The sequence below is a fragment of the Raphanus sativus genome, chromosome 5 (assembly GCF_000801105.2).
Source record: "Raphanus sativus cultivar WK10039 chromosome 5, ASM80110v3, whole genome shotgun sequence".
NCBI classification, from domain to species: domain Eukaryota; kingdom Viridiplantae; phylum Streptophyta; class Magnoliopsida; order Brassicales; family Brassicaceae; genus Raphanus; species Raphanus sativus.
This window is the reverse complement of record NC_079515.1, coordinates 39,119,318-39,136,908: the sequence shown is the minus strand read 5'-3', so window position 1 is coordinate 39,136,908 and position 17,591 is coordinate 39,119,318. Positions and strand designations below refer to the sequence as shown.

Below are 17,591 nucleotides of genomic sequence, written 5' to 3'. Positions count from 1 at the left end.
TCTCTGTCCCTTTGATTCTACACAAAGACTACTTTTATTGACAACCCCAACTCCACAATAACCCCACCTCTACGCCTAGAAAACAATTACGCTACAACCAGTTTTCAAGCTGATATACCATATCAAAACCAGCGTGATTCATGAAACGAGAATTATTACAATGCTTGTATTAGAATAATTTCCAGTACATATAACCAGAACCAAGTTTTATCCTGCGTGAATCATACATAGACATTAGAGAGTGAACAACTTGACCGACCAGACTTGCAAGACTGTCCTTGCTTTTGCTTGGAACGTGTGTGGCGGTAGCAAACGGATTTTGCGGAGTCTTAAGGACTTTTCAACTTACCATTTTTAAGAAACAGAGCTCTACGGATAGCTAGAATGAGAATCCATGTTGTTGCACTGATTTTCTCTTTGATCATCAGTAGCAAAGCTGAGCTCAGAACTGTCTTCAAGATCTGAGCATGCAACCCTTTAAAGAACCCTAACATTCCTTCTTTTCTCCATATGTCACAGACAACCCCTGGTATCGTTTTCTTTGTCCTACTTACGGGCTTCTCAGTTTCCTTTTCCTTCGTCTCATCAGAAGCTTGAATCATCACTTTGCACCTGCAAAACTCAGACACTACCAATTCACTATGGTAATAAAAAATGTAAATAATCTTGTCCCAACATTATTTTAAATACCTGATTGCAGGATATGTGATGACAGTGGCAATACTTTTGGAGACCGCACCTAACAAGAAGGCCATAAAGGCAGATAGCACGACCGGTGAAGAAGAACCACTCTCGGCTTTTGCGGTTTTCTGTTTAAGCAGGCGCTGTTTCAGCTGATCGAACACTGTATACTGCACACACACAGAGAAGCTAACTTATTCATGGTAAACTCCAAATCCACCAGCGAAAATTCAAGCGAGCTCTACCTGAATTGCAGGATTAGACGTCAACAAAAGAGAGATCCCAAGACCATCAAACGCATCTCCCCATGCATCACCACCTGTTAAGGTCTTCCACAACCCTTTTGACTCTCCAAACTCACTCGTTTGCATCCTCGACGAAGCTGTATCTAGAGGCTACAACAAACGCAATGCTTTTTTATTCAACCAAGAACTTTTAAATAACCAACGGATAAAAGATATAAACACAAACACAAACATGCCTGGGTTAAGACAGAAGTACAAGCTCCAGCAGCAGCAGCAATGAGCAAGTTAGCCTTCGTCCCGATCGATTTCGAACCGGTTCTTTCGCTATACGACCTCTTGAAATAGCTATAGCTGTAAAAATAGATGAACTGGGAGACAAAGGACTGCAGATTCTTCGTCCCTAGGCCTTGGTACAGCGAGAGGATCCGTCGTTTAGAAACCGCTTCCCACAGAACATCAGAGAGATGTCTTCATAATCATAACGCCAGAAACCATTACAAAACCGAGATAATATATATATATAGATCATGAACACGTCTAAAACAAAGATCAAGAATAGACCTGTATTTTTGCTGGCCTCGAGCTCGAACCTCGGCTTGGAACTTTGATTTGCATGTATCGAGTGGATATAAGATGGTTGTACTCAGAAGAGATCCCACGGCTCCAGAGGTTGCCTCTGACACCGACTCCAGATCAACAACCATCTCTATGATGATTATGAGAGTTTCCTCGTGTTAGGGAAGAGGCAGCGATCATATATATGATCTTCTGCTGCCTCGGGAGTTTAAACACACGTCAATATTGACGGCGTTAACGTTCCGGTTTAATGTTGGTATAGCGGCAAAACATCGGTTAAAATTCATCAATTGAGAGAAGAGAAGCCAAAATGTATATGAGGTGTTCTCTCAGCCGCAACAATATTGGGGTACATACATACAAACAAACACTTACAGAATGGAGATACAACGTGTACTTGATACAACAAATGCATTTATTTATTACTATAAACTGAACTTCCCCTTTGTATTCTGGAACACTTGCTCAGCGATACTCACATCCAGTTTTACGATCTCTAGATTAGACTTATAGAAGAGCTCAGTGCCTTTCACACCATTGGCTACGCAGCTATTGAACCCGATTGCTACAGCTGCTTCTGCTTGCGCCCCATACACCAATCTCTGTTTCACCAAATAATCAGTAGAAATTTCAGAAAGAAAGAAGAGCCCGCAGAATTGTTATTTACCTTGAGTCTTGAGAGATGGATGGCTCCAAAACACATCGGACAAGGCTCGCATGATGCGTACATCTCGCATTCCGACAGCTTGGTACTGTTCAGCTTCTTACATGCCTTGTATTTTAGTTTTAAAAAAAAATCATAATGAGAAACAAGAGTTTGCATCATGTGTTATAGATTCTTGAAGAGTTGGTTACTACAAACCTCTCTAATAGCTACGGTTTCAGCATGTGCTGTTGGGTCTTTGTATCTCAAAACCATATTATGGCAGCTCACAAGGACTTCGTTCTTGTGAACTATAACCGCTCCAAAAGGACGGCCATCACCACACTCCACTCCAATGTATGCTTCTTCCACAGCTTGGGTTAAATACTTATGATCCCTATCACTCGAAGCTGATCAAATCAACAAACATAAACATAAGTAGTTAGTCGAGCAGAAGCAGTTCATAAGCTAAGTTTGAAATTATAGATACGACGTCGTATTGCTTCCACAGCAATAGTCCAGATAATAAAGCAATCAATCAATCTCCGGCGACAAAGATAACAAAACTCAAAGTCAAAGACAACTCTATAAAGACACTCGATAAGCTAACTGTGTGACATGAGAGAAACGAATATTACCAGCGAGTTCGACGGTGGCATGACCTGGATCTGTAACGGACTTCGACCGTCGCAAATGAAACAAAACATTGAAACTAGATCAGATGAGAAAGAGTGACAAACACGCGCGTGTGTTTGGTCATGTAATAAATTTGAGAATGTATGAGCTTTACAGGTACAGATACAGAGACTTTCTGGTCGTTGGTGGTCGTCTTGTTCTCGCTAGTCATCATCTTGTTAATAATGCTCGTTCCCGAGCTCCCCCGTTCATCTCGGAGCTTTCTGAAGAACGAAGTGGACCTTTCGAAGTGAGCTACTACGGCCCAATAGGCTTTTTTGCGATAACGAAATCCTAGCTATTTCGGCCCAATTGCTAAATTTAGTACTAGAATCTATATTTTCAAAACTGCTTTTAAAAATAGATTAGTTTCTTTGATAACATTTAAAAATTACTTCATTTGTTTCACTTTTAAATTTTTTATTTTGTTTCAAAATAAATGTCATTCTACAATTTCAATGTAATTTTATACATTGAATATATTTTTACCTTTTAAATAATCAATAGATTTTTATTTAAATAATTCTCATTTAATTAATAATACATTAAATATGGATATACTAGTGTATTATACAATTTTTAATCTCCATGAAAAATGTCAAATTGAACCTTTTAATGAAACCTAAGAAGTATATTTTCTTTAATGATCTACTTGAAATACAATCCGGAATAATGAATGAACCAAATCATCCACTTTCCACATACCATTTCTCCAGTGCTAATTGTATCTAATGTCATTTATAGTTAATTATTACTATTATTTCCTTCCTACAAATTTGAATCCAAGCATAACAAATTAACAAACTAACAACACAAACAAAAGATAGATTTTTTTTCAGCAAAAAAACACACAAATAAAAGTCATAACACCACGTGTCTCTGTTATTACTGTATTCCTTCAATACTATGAACTCCAAAAAAATAAAACAAAGAAAGCCATGGATTTTGCATTAAAATGTTGGATTTATGTCTTTTTATAAATGGAAAATTGGATATATCTTAAGTTGTTTGGATAAATAAATAAATTTGGCTTTTAAATAATAATTTTATAGATTTTGTAATGATTAAAATAAATTAATTATAGAAAATTATTTATTAAAATGTTAAATACAAATTATATATGCATTTAGAAATATACATATATTTGTAAAATTATTAAAATTCCCATGTGTCATATATATCTAAAATTTAAATTTAAGTAGATATTAATTAATTAATTAAAGTGTTAAAATAGGAACGATGAAACATCAAATAACTTAATTTTTACAAAATATCTTTGTAAATTAAGTAATAAGACTGCTTTTAATAAAAATATGTATATTGAAAACAGATAGTACAATTACAAAGATATTTTGTAAATTAAGTAATGAGACTGCTTTTAATAAAAATATGTATATTGAAAACAGATAGTACAATTACACACATTTATAAAAACTTTTACTTGTAAGATTATTATCATTTTTAGATGCTGTTAATTTTTTTAGTTAGATCTAAAGCCTCTAAATAGGTAATTTAATAGTTAAGATAAAAAAATCGAAAGATATTCTAAACAAGGATATATTTTTAGAAGTAAAACATTAGTTGCGTGCGAAATAAGTTTTTGTTGATTAAAACGTGTTCTAAAATTCAAAACACGCGCGAACAATGATATTACCCGCGGTTTTTTTAAAATAAATTTGTTTATTTATGTAGTTAATATGTAATAAATAGCATGTAATGCTTAATTGTAATGCTTGTAACAACACAAAATGGTGTTCTGTAAACAAACACATTCATAGTTGCTACCAATTTTATAGATTTCTTGTAACTTTATGATTGGAATGTTTGAGAAATTAGATACTAACAAAGAGGATACACAACTTTTTATTCAAGAATAGGGTATTCAAATTAATGCAGTAATTAAAAGCTTTGAGCTCCCGTTGAAACACAAGCAAGGAAACCAGTTGAATCCACGTCAAGATATTCAATCTCGTCCGTTAGTCCTTCACACAAACGCTAGTATCACCGTTGAAACACAGACCTTCTACTAAGAAGAGACACTTGGCTAATTTTACTGCAAATGTTACTCGGAATCAACCAGTATATATATATATAGACATGAGATGAAAAGAAGGGCACAACAACAAAAAGAAGAAGAAGAGAAGAACAAGCTTTCTTTTTCCTCTTTTGAATTTTCTCATCCCGCTTTATCTGCATTATGATGATCCTCAAGGTATTCCTTTTGAGGATCATCTAGTCTCTCTCTGTTTCAGTAATTTCATCTTGTGGGTTGTGTCAAAGTCTTCTCCTTTTCAACATACACTACCTTAAAACTTGATTCTTAAGCCTCTAGATTTTTTTCTAAAAGTATGATTAGTAGTGTGATTATGGCTATCTTTCAGTCCCCTTCTCTGTTTCAGATCTTCCTTGATGTCTTCTTACATGATAATGTATATGCTTTATTCTGATGATGAATTATCTAGCCTCTCTCTGTTTTTGCCTCTCTTTCAGTAATTTTCATCATATGGGTTGAATAAAAGTCTTCTCCTTTTCAACATACATTACCTTAAAAATTGATTCTTACGCTTCTAGATTTTTTTCTAAAAATATGATTAGTAGTTTGATTATAGCCATCTTCTAGTCTTCTTCTCTGTTTCAGATCTTTTCAGATGTCTTCTTACATGATAATCTATATGCTTTATTCTGAAATGTATTTTCATGTTTAGATGATGAAGATGATTGGTTTTGGAGGCTTTCATGGCTCACCAAAACCAGTTCGGATCGTTGTGGTTGGTGAGAAGGGAACCGGGAAAACAAGTTTGATCATGGCTGCATCAAATGAATATTCTCAACCTCATCAAAACATCCCTCCTGTGTTACGATACACTACTTTCCCTTCGGAATGGTTCTCTGACCCTGTTCCTGCCACAATCATCGACACTTCTTCAAAGTAAATGTTTCTTATGATTTGTATTATATTGATATCAACAAAGAGATGCATGTAAAACATTGTTGTCTCTCTGCAGACCGGAAGATAGAGAAAAGGTCGTTAAGGAAGTGAAAGAAGCAGATGCAATTGTTTTGACGTTTATAGTGGATAGACCAGAGACTTTGGAGCGTTTGGGTGAATATTGGCTTCCTCTGTTTCGACAACTAGAGGTTTAGTTTTTTTTTTTTTTGTATTCATCGATCACTTTGCGTGTGGATCAAGTTTAAAGTTTATTTATATGCTCATTCCCCTGAACAGGTGAGAGTCCCTATCATAGTGGTAGGTTGCAGCATTATCAACAATGAGTATCATAATCAAAGCGGCATTGAAATAATAACAACATCTATAAGGGAACAATATAGAGAGATCGAGACATGTTTCGACTGGTCTGCTCATGTGCGTGAGATTTTTCACTTTAAGCATTTAAAGAGCATTCACATATTGTGTTAATGACCTTACTGCTTCTTCTGTAGGCTCGAGGGGTGTTTTGGTATGCACAACAAGCTGTTATTAACCCTATAGAACCAATATATGATCGAGAAACCAGTTCATTGAAGCCTCGTTGTGTTGCTGCGTTAACACATGTATATGTACTCGCTACACGTGACCATGATTACAATCTCAATGAAGCCGGGTTAAACAATATTCAGGTTTGCTCTCATACCCAGATTTTGTTTCTTGGCTTTCTTCTTTGAGTGCTTCTATAAAGCAGCTAAAGTGCATAATCACAGGCTCGATGCTGCTATGAACCATTGACACCTTCTGAAAGTAGAGGACTAATAGAATTTGTGCAAGAACGGTATCCACTAGGAGTTGATGAAAACGGAATCACAATAGATGGATTCTTGTTTATGAACTCCTACCTTGTGGAACAAGGAAGGACCAGAAAGGTATGGATTCTACTAAGGAAATTTGGGTATAACGATGAGTTAAGACTCGCAGATGACGTGATTCCTTACTCAACATTCAAACGTGTTCCTGATCAGGTAAAAAATCTTCAGAAACATAACTCAGTTGTGATTATGTGACATGATGTTTCTGATTTGGTGTTTTGTTGTATCATTCTGCAGAGTGTTGAGCTGACAGATGAAGCTATTAGTTTCTTAAGGAAAGTCTATACGAATTTGGATCAATACGGTGTAAAGAGTCTTATCTTTATAGTTTAGATTACTTGTGGGAGTTTATTATATTTCACAAACATCATCAGATTTGATTTTTTTTTTCTCAGGGTAATAACTTGGGACTTCAAATGATTGGATTTATCTTTCAAACTTCACCTGAAAAGTAACATTTTTTCAACTTCCAAAAAGAGCGCGAAAATTCGAAAAAAAATAGTTTCCTTTTTATTTAGTTATGTGTAATCACATTGGTTTAATTCATTAATGACAGTCCTTGGAACAATGCTCTTTATGAAGATGCAGCAGAGATAACTGATGATGGAGGCTTATCACTCGAAGCTTTCCTTTCATTGGTAATCAAGAACTAAATTTTTAACGGTTTTAAGAGAAATTCTTTTCAACTAAATCTTTGAAACTTTTTTTTATATTTGCAGTGGTCTTTGATGACACTGATAGATCCAGGTAGGAGTGTTGAATGTTTGATTTGTATGTGCTATACAACTTCAGCAGTTCGTGTCACTAGGAGGAGACTGCTAAACCGCAAGGAACATAACTCTGAAAGAAGAGTTGTTCAGTGTTTTGTCTTTGGACCCAAGAATGCTGGAAAAAATACATTGCTCAATGGATTTATCGGAAGGTCTGTCTGTTTTTAATTCAGTATATGTCAAAATATGTATGTCTGATTATATGTATCTTAGGCCATATGATGATGATAACAACAATGGATCAGACGAGGAACGTTATGCTGTTAAAATGGTTGACAACTGTGGTGTAACTGGAGACACAAAAAAAACTTTAGTGTTGAAGAAAATTCAAATTCGAGAAGATGGAATCTTACCATCAGATGAAGCATTGGGTGCTTGTGATGTAGCTATCTTTGTTTACGATTTTTCTGATGAGTGTTCGTGGAAGAGAGCCATTAATTTGCTCGTTGATGTTGCAACCGCTAGTGAAGACGCTGGTCTAGAGTTTCCTTGCCTAATGGTTGCAGCGAAAACTGATCTTGATTCATTCCCAGATGCAATTCAAGAAGCTACTAAGGTAATACTGGTCATGTTTCTTGGTTAATAAATCCTCAAATAGGTTTAGTAATCATAAACTTTAAGTTAGTATAAGTTTTTTGCAGGCTGCACAAGATATAGGGATTGAAGCTCCAATACCAATCAGTTCTAAAATTGGAGATTTTGGCAACTTGTTCCAAAAGATCTTAACCGCGGCCGAGCATCCTCATTTAGGTATACCAAAGACTGAGTCAAAGAAGAAAAGGAATCGAAAGCTAATCAAAAGATCTTTAATGATGATTTCAAGTATGTTTTTGGTTACATACTTATGTATCTTCATCATAGTATTTGTAGATTCCTAACATATTTTTTTTTGTAACAGTTGGGACAGGGGTTGTGATCGTTGGGATGGCTTCATTTCGTCTCTATGCTGCAAGAAAACATAACTAATCTTATCTCAAGAAAGATCCATAAATCTGGAAATTTGAATGAATATATTATAGTTTAAATTGGTTGTTCATGGATACCATGTATAATTATCTATAGATTTAACTTATTCGAAAATGTGTTAACTTCACCAACTTGAACAAGAAACATCGTTCGAGCAATAACTAATAGCTTGCGAGGTCGAATGAGTCATATTTGTCCTCCATCTCCTTTGAACTCCCTTTGATTCGCCAGCTAGGGTATATGCACACGATATCAACTAGTTTTCACCATCTTCACAAGAACTTGAAACCCTTAACTTTCTCTCCTTCTGCGTTCTCTCAAGAACAACGTTCCCTTATCTCTCTTGTACTACTGATACAAATCTCTGAAAGTATTTCGTTTGAACTAGTTTCTTACAATGTATCAATCAGTCTATGATACTCAAAGACCTTAGCGTAGACCTTAACCGGCCAATGATCATGCCACAGAAACAGAATTTTGGTCTATGTACTCTTTTTTTTTCTTTTATAAAAAAGAAATGTTTAGTCTGCGTATTTTCTTTTGTGTAGTTTTGATGTGTCACGTGTTACCGTGTGATAGACTTATAGTTAAATCATTTTTATTCAAAAAAAGAATTAAAAAAATAAAATCTTCATTTTTTAAACATAAACGAAACTAGAAAGCGCTGTTCTCCTCCATCTCCGATCAAATCCCGCGGTGGAAGTCAGAGAGAAGGAGACAAATGGCAATGAGTAGAGCAACATCTGGCCCAGCCTACCCGGAGAGATTCTACGCCGCAGCATCTTACGTCGGCATCGACGGATCCGATTCGTCGGCGAAACGCGTCAGCTCGAAATTCTCCAATGACACTGCACTAATTTTCTACGCGCTGCACCAGCAGGTCAGCCACACTTTCATTCTCATCTCTAACCTCTCTAATCTGTTGAGTTTTACGAGATCTGGTTGTTGAATTTGTTTAGTTTTCATCCATCGGATCCGTATATGTAACTGCTTAAGTTAAACTGTTTCCGGAGATTTGATTATCGATTTGATGGAAAACGTGATTGTAATACCTTTTTAGCTTGAGTGTTGATGATCTCTTGGGATTTAACAATGTATACAGGCTACTGTAGGACCGTGCAACACTCCGAAACCTAGTGCATGGAGACCTGTGGAGCAAAGCAAGTGGAAAAGGTTAGTTAGATTCTGTTTTTTGGAGGATCATAGCTTGTGTTGCATTTCTTATACTTGTATGAAGAAGCGTTGTGGTGGATATGATTAGGAGATGCCTTAGGTTTTATTAGTTATTTAGAGTAGAAGAATCCAGATGCTTCATGAATCAGGGGAATGAGAAATGAGTATTCTAGATGTAAAACTGCTAGATAAAAATTAGAAATGCAGGACTTTTATTTGCATCCCTGAGGAAAAACTAAAAGCTTATCTGTTATTTGGTATGCATTTAAAAGTTGTGTGACATGTTGATAGAAGTGATTGCAGATAATGTTATTTATGCAAACACAATCCTACGTCGCCGAGCTTGTTACCGCTTAGGAATTTTTTTTTTCAATGAAAATTAGCCTTGAACTGTCTTTGTGAACTTTCCTAGGAGAAGTACTGCCAGTGTTCTGAACCATTTCAATATTTACTTAGTTGGCAGGGTCTCGGAACCATGCCCTCCATGGAGGCGATGCGTCTCTTTGTGAAAATTCTGGAGGTAAACGAGAGAGGGGTCTACAGCTATTTTTTTTAGACTATACTGGAGCATAGACTAAATTTCTTCCCTGTTGCTCACTTTATATCAGGAAGAAAATCCTGACTGGTATTCCAGGGAATTTACCGATATTCCAGAACCTGTCGTAGATGTCCAAATCAATGTGAGTTTTGTATCCCATGGAGCCTGTAATTATTACACATATTATTTTTTGTTTGGTGAAGGAAGTATTTTTTGAGTCTTCTAGTGCATCCATTTTCTGTAGCAGACAAAAGATGAGCCTGTTGTTGAGAATGGGAACTCATTAAGCGAGACAAAGACAGTTTCTACTGAGAATGGACGTTTGTCAGAAACCCAAGATAAAGATGTAGTCTCGGAAGACCCAAATACTGTTTCTGTATATAACCAGTGGACTGCACCCCAAACATCAGGGCAGCGGCCAAAGGCTCGTTATGAGGTAATATATTTTTTCTCGTTTGGAAGATAAGTACAAGGTCCTGTCATTAAAATCTTGTTTGACATATTTGTCTCAGCATGGAGCAGCAGTTATTCAAGATAAGATGTATATATATGGTGGAAATCACAATGGCCGTTACCTTGGTGATCTTCATGTGAGCAACTCACATGATTCATAAGCCTCAGCTGGCGATTTAATTGAAGTATTCAGTTTCATTTTCTTTCCCACTGACAGTTATTGTCTTCTGTGGAATGTATTCAGGTGCTAGATTTAAAAAATTGGACTTGGTCAAAAGTTGAAACCAAAGTTGCAACTGATACTGAATCAGAGGAAACATCTCCAACACTACTATCTCCTTGTGCTGGTCATTCTCTGGTTAGTGTTAACTTCTTGCGTTTCGTTTTAGTTTCTACTTTTTGCTTTCTGGCCTAGATTTATTCAGGACAGTGATTTCAGCTAAAAGAAAGGAGTCTTCGTATAATCCAGTAATCCACTTGCCATGTAAATGAAGACTCTATTATTTTCTCATGCCTTCTTTTTTTGTAGATACCGTGGGACAACAAATTGCTGTCTATTGGTGGTCATGCTAAGAATCCCTCAGAATCGATGCAAGGTAGGAGTTTATATACCTTCGAAGACAGATATATGCAAATAGAGATTTCTGAATTATTAATTAATACAATCAATTTTCTACTGTTCCCCTGTCACAGTTAAAGTCTTTGATACCCATACCTGTACATGGTCAATCTTGAAGACATATGGAAAACCACCGGTATATCTTCACTTCTCTCATGTTATTTCATTTTTATTGATTTCCTTTTTCATTTGGAAGTTAAGTATGAAGTTTGGTTTCTTGAACTGAGACTTTTGTTTGTTATTCCTCTTGCATCCAGGTTTCACGTGGAGGCCAGTCAGTCACAGTCGTGGGTAAAACCTTGGTGATATTTGGTGGGCAAGATGCAAAGAGATCACTTCTGAACGATTTGCATGAACTTGATCTAGAAACTATGACCTGGGATGAGATAGATGCCATGTAAGACTTTGTGATGTTTCTGCATTCTTTTTGTCAAAGAAGTCAAACCCGTTTAGGGAGCCACGAACTGTCTCTTATTAACTGTTGATGAAAGATTTGCATCAAGGTTTAAACTGTTGTCAACTTGCAGAGGTGTTTCTCCTTCTCCAAGGTCTGATCATGCTGCTGCACTGCATGCAGAACGTTACCTTCTTATCTTTGGTGGGGGCTCACATGCTACCTGTTTCGGTGATCTGCATGTCCTTGATTTGCAGACTGTAAGTTAAAGCTTAGCGTTTATTGTTTCAGCTGCCTTTCAAACGTTCTTTGTGAGCGCCTGATATAACTGTCACATATAGATGGAGTGGTCAAGACCAGCACAACAAGGTGAGGCACCAACTCCCCGATCTGGACATGCTGGCGTGACAATTGGGGAGAACTGGTTTATCGTTGGTGGAGGTGATAACAAGAGTGGTAGGTTTATGCATCTTTCCTTGGGAATTCGATAACCATTTATAGAAATGAAATGATATTTGCTTCGCTTTTTTTTCTTTTACATTTCCGTGTTGACTGATTGTGCTGTAACCTAATAAATAACTGCAGGGGCATCTGAAAGTATTGTACTAAACATGTCAACTCTTACATGGTCGGCAGTGGCTTCAGTTCAAGGACGTGTACCTCTTGCTAGTGAGGTACTTAGATGAACAGATAACTATAAAAATTAGTAATTTTCACCTAATCATTCCTGAAACAGAGTAGTTGTCTTTTTAAGAATTCAAAAAGAATCAGTCTTTGCTTATATCGTTTTAATCTTGCAGAATGAAAGGCAAATCTTCCTTTTATTTTCTTGTCACAGGGATTAAGTTTAGTCGTTAGTTCATACAATGGTGAAGATGTTTTAGTTGCTTTTGGTGGATACAATGGACGTTACAACAACGAGGTAGGGACTATGTTGTAAACCCATAAGTACAGTACACCATTCTCTTGATTTTTACATTCAGTTCTGCTTCTAATTATTCCTCGACGCGTTAGATTAATCTGCTTAAACCGAGCCACAAATCAACACTCCAACCAAAGACTCTAGAAGCGCCTTTGCCAGTTAGTCTTTCTGCTGTTAACAACGCAACAACTAGAGACATCGAGTCAGAAGTTGAGGTGAGCCAAGAAAGCAGAGTACGGGAAATTCTCATGGACAACGCTAACACTGGATCAAAGGTATGTGGTTACTGGTAGTGATTGTACCCACACACGAGATATATTTCTTTTTATTTTGATTTTGGATAATGAATCACCTTCAGGTTGAAGGAAACAGCGAACACATTATTGAGATTCTTAAATCCGAGAAGGAAGAACTGGAGGCATCACTGAACAAGGAGCAGATGCAGACTCTCCAACTAAGGCAAGAGTTAGCAGAAGGAGAATCACGTAATACATATTTGAACAAGGTAATAATAAAAATTTGTTCACCTTCTTGCAACAAAAGCCCGACAAGTAATGAAGTACTAGTGAACCAACTCTTCATTAACATTGTAACGTCTCTGTAATATCTTATCTTTTGTAGGAACTTCAGTCTGTTCGTGGCCAACTTGCAACCGAACAATCAAGATGTTTCAAACTGGAGGTACTAACTAATCCCGTAGCCACATCTCTCTTTCATACCTAGAGAAGATGGAATCTAGTGAAAAACCCCGTGAACTAATTGTCAACTCGCTTTACTTAGTTTGATCTCTCCTTCAGTTAACGCCGTTTGAATCTGCAGGTTGATGTTGCAGAGCTAAGGCAAAAGCTTCAAGCACTGGAAACACTACAAAAGGAACTCGAACTCCTCCAACGCCAAAAGGCTGTCTCTGAACAAGCCGCTACGAACGCTAAACGACAGAGCTCAGGTGGCGTCTGGGACTGGCTCGCTGGAAGCCCTCAGGAGAAAGATGATTCGTCATGATAACTTTTTTTTTCTTCTTCTTCTAGTAAGATCTTTCTATACCTTTTCCTTTTTGACCTTTAAATTACTATCAGTGTTTAGCTTTTCTCTGTAATGCTTTTAATTCGTGTTAGTCCTCTGTTATATTTGCTACACATTTTTGAAATATTTCTTTAGGATTACATATACAAATCCATGCATATCTGTCTTTACATTACTCTGCATAGACTCAAAGTCAAAAGTCTGAATCTTTGCGCAGCTCTAATCCATAGTAAACCACAAAACCACTCTGTTATCATAAACATCAAGATTCAATACTCATCTAAACGGAGCCAAAGGGCTAGGGCTGTTAGGAACCCTAACACACCTCAACTCTCTACAAACATGATCCAACATCCCCAGAAAATCCCTAACAATCACAAAGATCCTCAAAGGGTTCTTCTCATCTCCCCTCACGTCTCCATGAAAATACTCAGCGATCTCGCCAACCCTCTCCATCACCCTCTTCTCGTCTTCTCTCAACTCTTCCAAGCTCTTCTCTCCATATCTCAAGAACGAGTTCATTGAACAAACAAATGCTCTGTTTCCTTCATCCCCTTTCAGCTTCTCTCTCGCTAGACATTTCAATTCCCCTAGCCCATCTCTCAGATTCGACACCGAGCTAACGAGTCCTTCCATATCAATCGTTGCCGTCTTCTTCACGTTTCTTAGCTCATTGTTAAGGCCGGAGACAAGATCTAGCCCCATCCTTCTGTAATCCTCCTCTTGCTCCTCGGCTGTTCTGTTCTTGTTTGTTCTCTGGTTCATTATCCGTCCCATGATGCTGTCTGAAACTCTGATTCCCTCAGACCTAGATATCTCTTGCACGACGAAGTGGAGCAGAGTTGTCTTCCCATCTGTGCCCTTCACATCAGAGAGTTTGAGCAGAGCGTCAAGCTTGAAGGCCTTTGCGCCACCGCGTATGGTTCCTACATTCATCCTGTTTCCAGTCTTAAGTACAGTTTCTAAAAGCTTCGAGAATAATCTGCTTGACTTAAGCTCCATGCAAGCTTCCTAATTAGGTAACTTTCTGTGTTAATCATCCTACCTTGTAACTCAAGATATCAACACAAATGAACAGTAATATACCTCAAGCATTGAGAAGGAGTTTCTGAGATGAACCACTTCATCTTCAAACGTCTCTCTATAAAGCATTGCTTCAGCTCTTTGAAACGCAAATGGAACTCCTACAAGCGCCTTGAGAAATTTCTCAGCTGAGCCAAGCTCATCTACTTCTCCTTTGTAGCTACACAGCTTCAGCTCTTCTTCTTTAGACGGTACCATCTTCACCAACGCTTCTAATTGCTGTAAACACAAGCCTTCCCCTGTAACAAGAAAAACGGTCTCAAGGGATTTTAAGTAATATTAAATTCGATCCTAGCTGATCCTGGTTTTACCTCTCCCCAAGGCAGAACATATTTGATCAGCGGTTGCATTGAGTGCTTTCAAGAGAATAGTAAAGTTCTGAAGTCTTTTAGGTTCAAGAAGATGTTTCCCTGGTGATGGAGTTTTGCACTTCCCTTCTTCATTCTTTGTCGAGCTTTGCATTGTGTGTCCAAATAGCGACTCAATCATCTCTTCATCAAATCTGTGTAACCAACAAGACAAATACATAATCAAATCATACATTCTTGAAAACTTTTCTTGATCGTAAGACAAAGTTGTAAACTTACTCAAAAGAGCTTGCTCTGAGCCTATCCCAGACCGTAGTCCGGTTCGGTGTAGCCCTGACTTTATCCCAATGAAGTGGCTTCAGCTTAGGCAATGGAGCTCCATTTTTACCTAACGGTCTACGCTGAGAAAAATCTAGAGACAGAGGAGGTGGTGGTGCTTTGTTCACTACTTGAGGTTGTTTTGACGGTAGCGGCGGTGGTGGCGGTGGCCGTAGCGGCGGTGGTGTGGATGGATGACTTGGGTCTGAGGAAGAAGAAGCACAAACTTTTGCGGTTAACTGCGAAGAAAGCGTCTGCAGATCAGCCGGTTTTGGCAAAGACAGAGTGTCAAGTCCTCTGTTCGAGAGTGGCGGAAGTGGTGGAGGTGGCGGTGGCGGTGGTGGTGGTGGAGAGATTCCGGAGCGTTCTGCGAAGCGTTGAGAGGATCCAACAGAAGAAGAAGCATTTGAGAGTCTTGGATCTGAGTAGTGAGAGCCACCACCAGCGGAATGAAAAGACTCATTATCATCTGAAGAGTCGCATCCATCGCTAACAACAGGACCTGAAACAGAGTCCACTGTTTGTTCCTCATCATCTTTTTCATGCACCGACACAATCTCTTGCGTCGAGTAGCTACTAGCATTGTCCGAATCTGATAAAATCTCTGTCTTAACGTCCTCTTCAAGCAATACACCGTTTTTATGCTTCACGTCCTTCTCTGTTTCTCGTACTTCTTTAGTAGAAACAGAGCTCTGTCTCTCCAAGTCGAGTGTAGGGTTTATAGTGACCTTCCTCGTCGAGCTCTGAAACGACGGCGTTTTACCGTTCTTCTTCCTTCTTCTCGCGTAGAGACATAACACTCCGACAACACAAACCAAGAAACCGATTCCACAAGCTATTGAAACGACGATATGTGTTAACGCTCCTCTGTTTTCGTGTTTTCGTCTTTGAGCCACGCGATGTCTCGATGGATGATGAGTCCGGTGAGGCAACGGACGACGGAGATGAGGAGGGATTGGTCGCTGAGGAGCTGGAGAGTACGCGGGAGACTCCACTGGACCACCGTTTGGAAACGGTGACGGTGACGGCGCCGTCCAAGGAGCTAGAGAAGCAGATGTCGCGAGGTTTCTTCGCCGGAGAGTAGAGGGTTTGATCAAACAGAGTAAAGCTCGGAACTTTTCCAAAACATGAAGCTTTTTCTTCTCGCCTCCGTCTACTCCGACGAGTTTTCCGATCTGGGTCCGGTATCTCTCGCCGTTTGCAACCGTTAACGTCTTCCAGTCATCAAACTCTTTAGTATCAGCAAAAACGTTGCAGCATTGTAATGATATCACTAGCACAATGATCATGAGAAGAATCTGACGAAAGTAAACCATCTTTATGCTCTGTTTCAGATCAAATGATCACTTCTATAGATCACAAAAATAAACCATTTATTATACAAACACTCAGATCTTTTTTATCTTTTATTTTGTTTCTCTCCTCAAGACTTTAATGCTACTCCAAGGAAACCCCTGAACTCTGCAACTCTAGTTGTAGTGGTAATGGTAATGGTAATGGTAATGGTAACACCCTCTTTCTCCATTAACTCTCCTTGCAGAGCAACAGTGCTAATTTATGCAATATGTACCCACCATCTTAGTAATCTCTTAAACAAATATATCTACCTTTGTAATTAAAAAAAATGAATAAAGGAACAAATGTCTATTTTAAATCATTAGTTTTGCAGTGTTTATGTGTGGTGACATTCAGAAGCTTTTAGTTTAAGTTGAACACGGTTTTAGTTTTTGAAGGAGGAGATTAAAAACAGTTTTAAAAAGAGGAAATCTGATAAGCAAAGGAGGAGCATGCAGGTGTTGGTGTGAAGTGGCCAAGTGGGTCCTGGTATTGTTGGAAGGGTTTGCTTGTTCAAACATGTGGTAATTTACTGTACAAGTTTTCTTTGTTCCTCTCAACCCACCATTGTTTTATGACTCAAAAGTAAAACATTTATTTGCATTTACTGTAAATTTGTCTTTGTGATTGATATGAATGTGTCTACACATACCTACTTGCATACCATGAGTCCATTTTACATGCTTTTCATGAGTTATTTGAGGATGTTCAAAAATTTATAAAAACTCCTTCAAAAGGTTTTGTAGTAATTAATAGGTTTTATGACAAAATTTGTAACTTGGCTTAGCAAATACAACTTTAACTGATGTGTTTCTAATAGACATTATTGTCATATAAGTATGAACAGATTCAAATGAAAACATAACTTTCTGTATAGAAACAAAAAAAAAAGTTATCATCGAGTATATTATAAGATAGTGTTTTGTCTCGTTCTGTCACATCCTTTCTCAGTCCTATATGAAAGATTGAATAATGTTTTACTCAAAATAATGCATATGGGCATAAATCTTGCCACTGTATAATGCTTTCACATTTATTCTCATGGTTTCCTTTTCCCGAACTTCTCAT

The 17,591-nt window shown here is 37.8% G+C and overlaps 5 protein-coding genes across 6 annotated transcripts; 2 read left to right on the top strand and 3 right to left on the bottom strand.

Annotated features, from left to right (window-relative positions):
* Window positions 1–124: 124 nt before the first annotated feature.
* On the bottom strand, window positions 125–1,704 carry LOC108857576 (peroxisomal adenine nucleotide carrier 1). The gene is made up of 5 exons (XM_018631571.2): window positions 1,488–1,704; window positions 1,163–1,394; window positions 927–1,076; window positions 691–851; window positions 125–612 (listed from the first exon to the last, which is right to left on the bottom strand). The coding sequence occupies exons 1-5, from the start codon at window positions 1,628–1,630 to the stop codon at window positions 330–332; spliced, it is 969 nt and encodes a 322-aa protein (XP_018487073.1). The 5' UTR covers window positions 1,631–1,704; the 3' UTR covers window positions 125–329.
* Window positions 1,705–1,774: 70 nt separating this feature from the next.
* LOC108857578 (guanosine deaminase) lies at window positions 1,775–3,056 on the bottom strand. The gene is made up of 5 exons (XM_018631572.2): window positions 2,936–3,056; window positions 2,784–2,823; window positions 2,365–2,555; window positions 2,170–2,274; window positions 1,775–2,104 (listed from the first exon to the last, which is right to left on the bottom strand). The coding sequence occupies exons 1-5, from the start codon at window positions 2,993–2,995 to the stop codon at window positions 1,928–1,930; spliced, it is 573 nt and encodes a 190-aa protein (XP_018487074.1). The 5' UTR covers window positions 2,996–3,056; the 3' UTR covers window positions 1,775–1,927.
* Window positions 3,057–5,528: 2,472 nt separating this feature from the next.
* On the top strand, window positions 5,529–8,357 carry LOC108858982 (mitochondrial Rho GTPase 3-like). Its single transcript, XM_018632821.1, has 12 exons — window positions 5,529–5,749; window positions 5,826–5,958; window positions 6,047–6,184; window positions 6,262–6,438; window positions 6,520–6,774; window positions 6,859–6,927; window positions 7,017–7,072; window positions 7,178–7,259; window positions 7,341–7,543; window positions 7,605–7,947; window positions 8,033–8,213; window positions 8,290–8,357. Exons 1-12 carry the CDS (start codon window positions 5,529–5,531, stop codon window positions 8,355–8,357), a joined length of 1,926 nt encoding a protein of 641 aa, XP_018488323.1.
* Window positions 8,358–8,989: 632 nt separating this feature from the next.
* On the top strand, window positions 8,990–13,649 carry LOC108861247 (acyl-CoA-binding domain-containing protein 4). 2 transcript variants are annotated; one of them, XM_018635080.2, is made up of 18 exons: window positions 8,990–9,237; window positions 9,460–9,530; window positions 9,987–10,050; window positions 10,139–10,210; window positions 10,316–10,504; window positions 10,581–10,658; window positions 10,766–10,879; window positions 11,051–11,117; window positions 11,215–11,276; window positions 11,398–11,537; window positions 11,668–11,794; window positions 11,876–11,990; window positions 12,120–12,208; window positions 12,373–12,456; window positions 12,549–12,731; window positions 12,815–12,961; window positions 13,078–13,137; window positions 13,276–13,649. In XM_018635080.2, exons 1-18 carry the CDS (start codon window positions 9,079–9,081, stop codon window positions 13,456–13,458), a joined length of 2,004 nt encoding a protein of 667 aa, XP_018490582.1. In that variant the 5' UTR covers window positions 8,990–9,078; the 3' UTR covers window positions 13,459–13,649. The 2 variants fall into 2 exon arrangements, with proteins under 2 accessions (XP_018490582.1, XP_018490581.1); XM_018635079.2 differs by having other exon boundaries at window positions 10,313–10,504.
* Window positions 13,650–13,709: 60 nt separating this feature from the next.
* Window positions 13,710–16,929, bottom strand: LOC108861245 (formin-like protein 11). Its single transcript, XM_018635078.2, has 4 exons — window positions 15,150–16,929; window positions 14,874–15,064; window positions 14,566–14,801; window positions 13,710–14,490 (listed from the first exon to the last, which is right to left on the bottom strand). The coding sequence occupies exons 1-4, from the start codon at window positions 16,502–16,504 to the stop codon at window positions 13,756–13,758; spliced, it is 2,517 nt and encodes an 838-aa protein (XP_018490580.1). The 5' UTR covers window positions 16,505–16,929; the 3' UTR covers window positions 13,710–13,755.
* Between the last annotated feature and the right edge of the window lie 662 nt (window positions 16,930–17,591).